This window comes from Cebidichthys violaceus, unplaced genomic scaffold, assembly GCF_023349555.1.
Source record: "Cebidichthys violaceus isolate CVI_PGR_0920_01 unplaced genomic scaffold, fCebVio1.0.p SCAF_57, whole genome shotgun sequence".
NCBI classification, from domain to species: domain Eukaryota; kingdom Metazoa; phylum Chordata; class Actinopteri; order Perciformes; family Stichaeidae; genus Cebidichthys; species Cebidichthys violaceus.
This window is the reverse complement of record NW_027176783.1, coordinates 545,001-548,669: the sequence shown is the minus strand read 5'-3', so window position 1 is coordinate 548,669 and position 3,669 is coordinate 545,001. Positions and strand designations below refer to the sequence as shown.

General features: G+C 36.9%; 1 protein-coding gene across 2 annotated transcripts in view; it reads right to left on the bottom strand.

Moving 5' to 3' along the window:
* Nucleotides 1-2,990: 2,990 nt before the first annotated feature.
* The window catches only part of LOC137888675 (NACHT, LRR and PYD domains-containing protein 12-like), a 26,025-nt gene continuing 25,346 nt past the window's right edge, over nucleotides 2,991-3,669 (bottom strand). The window contains exon 8 of one of the 2 annotated variants that reach the window (XM_068732107.1): nucleotides 2,991-3,266. In XM_068732107.1, coding sequence (XP_068588208.1) covers nucleotides 3,242-3,266 — 25 coding nt within the window. In that variant the 3' untranslated portion in view covers nucleotides 2,991-3,241. The remainder of the gene's footprint in view (nucleotides 3,267-3,669) is intronic. The other variant, XM_068732108.1, reaches the window with a different exon arrangement.

Sequence of the window (3,669 nt, the reverse complement as noted above, 5' to 3'; positions counted from 1 at the left end):
TTGAAGGAACTACTGCTGCGGAGATAGGACGACCTGACAGGAGGCATCACTCTGTCACTAAACTTTAATTCACTATTTTATTTTATTTTATTTTTTATGTATATAAATATATATATATATATATATATATATATATATATATATACGTATATATATTTATACATATGTGTATATATATATATATATATATATATATATATATATATATGTGTATATATATATATATGTGTATATATATAATACATCTCACTAGGAGGGAATTGTTTGATTTAAAAACCCTGAACTACAGCTCCAGATTTTTGTTGAAGCTAAGAGTTCTAGTGAAATACAGATATGCAAATTAAAAACATATATTTGCATTAATTCATTAATGAAAGCATGCAGTGATTATTTTGTGGTTGAATTAGTTTTTCAAAATAAAGTTGAAGTTTCCGTTAGACCGCAAATATGTTAAGTTAACTACTCCTCAGTCTGCTTTGTGAACCCTGCGTTTTTAACTTTAATAAATGTATCAATAGAAAGAAGAAAGACATTTATAACTGATGTGTAATCGAGGTGAACACATTAACATGAACCACGACTGTAAGGTAGTTTAGATTAACGGAATATCACCGACCCCTCAGATCATCAGGAGTGAAACGATCACACTGACTATTGTTTCTCACTGCTGTCAACGTCTCTTACAACAGAGACGCGACCTGAGGCGGAAGTAGAACATCGTGTGGTGAGGAGCTCTGAATAAACCGTCAGAGTGAGACCTCCTCTGACCCTGCTCACAACAATCGTCTCCTTGTTCTCCTGCAGGTTGAACATGAAGGAATCCTATTGGCTGCTGGCTGAACCTCACCTGTCAGCTCATGTTAGTGTTCAGCGCCACCTGCTGGTCCACTGAGAAACAACAGGATATTCAGGTCCAACTTCCGGCTTCACCGCGCTTCATGACCGTAGTTACCAAAGGATTTAACATAAAGTGAAACATGATGAAATATAGTGTCAAACGATGTAATATAATGTAGTGTAACATAATGTAGTTTATCATAATGTAACATAGTCTGTGTGTGTGTGTGTGTGTGTGTGTGTGTGTGTGTGTGTGTGTGTTTTCACCATAAGTTCATCTCATCTCATCTCTCAGTTCATAAAAACGCAAATCACCTCCTGCTGTGATGTCAGAGGGAGACTCGTATCATGTTTGCTTTTTAAAGAGTCCAGACTCCCGAGTACACAAGAACACAAGAACAAACAAGAACACAAGAACACAAGAACAAACAAGAACACAAGAACAAACAAGAACACAAGAACAAGAACAAACAAGAACAAACAAGAATACAAGAACAAACAAGAACACAAGAACAAACAAGAACAAACAAGAACACAAGAACAAACACGAACAAACAAGAACACAAGAACAAACAAGAACACAAGAACAAACAAGAACACAAGAACAAACAAGAACACAAGAACAAACACGAACAAACAAGAACACAAGAACAAACAAGAACACAAGAACAAACACGAACAAACAAGAACACAAGAACAAACAAGAACACAAGAACAAACAAGAACACAAGAACAAACAAGAACACAAGAACAAACAAGAACACAAGAACAAACAAGAATAAACAAGAACACAAGAACAAACACGAACAAACAAGAACACAAGAACAAACAAGAACACAAGAACAAACAAGAACACAAGAACACAAGAACAAACAAGAACACAAGAACAAACAAGAACACAAGAACACAAGAACAAACAAGAACACAAGAACAAACACGAACAAACAAGAACACAAGAACAAACAAGAACACAAGAACAAACACGAACAAACAAGAACACAAGAACAAACAAGAACACAAGAACAAACAAGAACACAAGAACAAACAAGAACAAACAAGAACACAAGAACAAACAAGAACACAAGAACAAACAAGAACACAAGAACAAACACGAACAAACAAGAACACAAGAACAAACAAGAACAAACAAGAACACAAGAACAAACAAGAACAAGAACAAACAAGAACACAAACACGAACACAAGAACAAACAAGAACAAACAAGAACAAACAAGAACACAAGAACAAACAAGAACACAAGAACAAACAAGAACAAACAAGAACACAAGAACAAACAAGAACACAAGAACAAACACGAACAAACAAGAACAAACACGAACAAACAAGAACACAAGAACAAACAAGAACACAAGAACAAACAAGAACAAACAAGAACACAAGAACAAACAAGAACAAACAAGAACAAACAAGAACACAAGAACAAACACGAACACAAGAACAAACAAGAACAAACAAGAACACAAGAACAAACAAGAACACAAGAACAAACAAGAACAAACAAGAACAAACAAGAACACAAGAACAAACAAGAACACAAGAACAAACACGAACAAACAAGAACAAACACGAACAAACAAGAACACAAGAACAAACAAGAACAAACAAGAACACAAGAACAAACAAGAACACAAGAACAAACAAGAACACAAGAACAAACACGAACAAACAAGAACACAAGAACAAACACGAACAAACAAGAACACAAGAACAAACACGAACAAACAAGAACACAAGAACAAACAAGAACAAACAAGAACACAAGAACAAACAAGAACACAAGAACAAACACGAACAAACAAGAACACAAGAACAAACACGAACAAACAAGAACACAAGAACAAACAAGAACACAAGAACACAAGAACACAAGAACACAAGAACACAAGAACAGAAGAACGCAGCCTGAGAAAAGAGACACAGTGAAGTAGAAGTTGTCTGAACGTTAGTTTACTCCAGGGATGTGAAGATGTGTCTTCAGTCGTTTGGTCCTGAGGAGAGGGAACAAGCTGATCTGTAGATTTGATTAGGAGACGATGTGAATGAATGGTTCGGGGGTTGACCAGACGCTTTGGTCACTGTGGATCTATAGATCTGTGGATCTGTGGATCGGACTATTAATTAAGAAGAGAATCAACATTTCTTTATTATTCTTGTATGTAAAACATTTTATTTCTTGAGCAGAAACAAGAAGTTCCATTTAGAAACATCCATTTACATGTGTTCATCTACTGTTATGTTGTCATGAACACAACTCATCTGCAGAGACACTTTAGGGTCACAACACATGAAGGAACCAAAGGACTAAACTAAGTCCAGGTCCAGGTGGAGTGAGGAGTCCAGATCCTCTGATCAGATCCAGAGGAGCACAGAGATGATGGTGGACTCACTCCAAGTGAGATCCCTTCCATCTGAGGAGAGAAGAAGAAGAAGAGATGAATGAGTGTTTGCAGAGACTCCCTTCATCAGCTGTCAGTCAGTGATGCAGCACATCCAGTAGAAAGAGCAGCAGGACTTCAGTCCTTCCAGCTCTCATCTTAACGGATTGGAGTGAACACACTGAGCTCCAAGCTCACACACCTGCACACACTTTGGACATCAAGTCTGTTCACTCTGCACATTTCACTCAACTACACAGTGGAGATAAAGAGCTGAGGGTCCTGAACGCATCACGACTGTAGAAACAGAGAGGCGTTCACTGCTCACTGTAATGATGGTTCAAAGCTGATAAAAACCACAGTCTCAGTGACATGTGAACGTCTCATCTCTTTGAAATATTCCAATGAGAGAGATCAGATCAGATCAGACTGATGA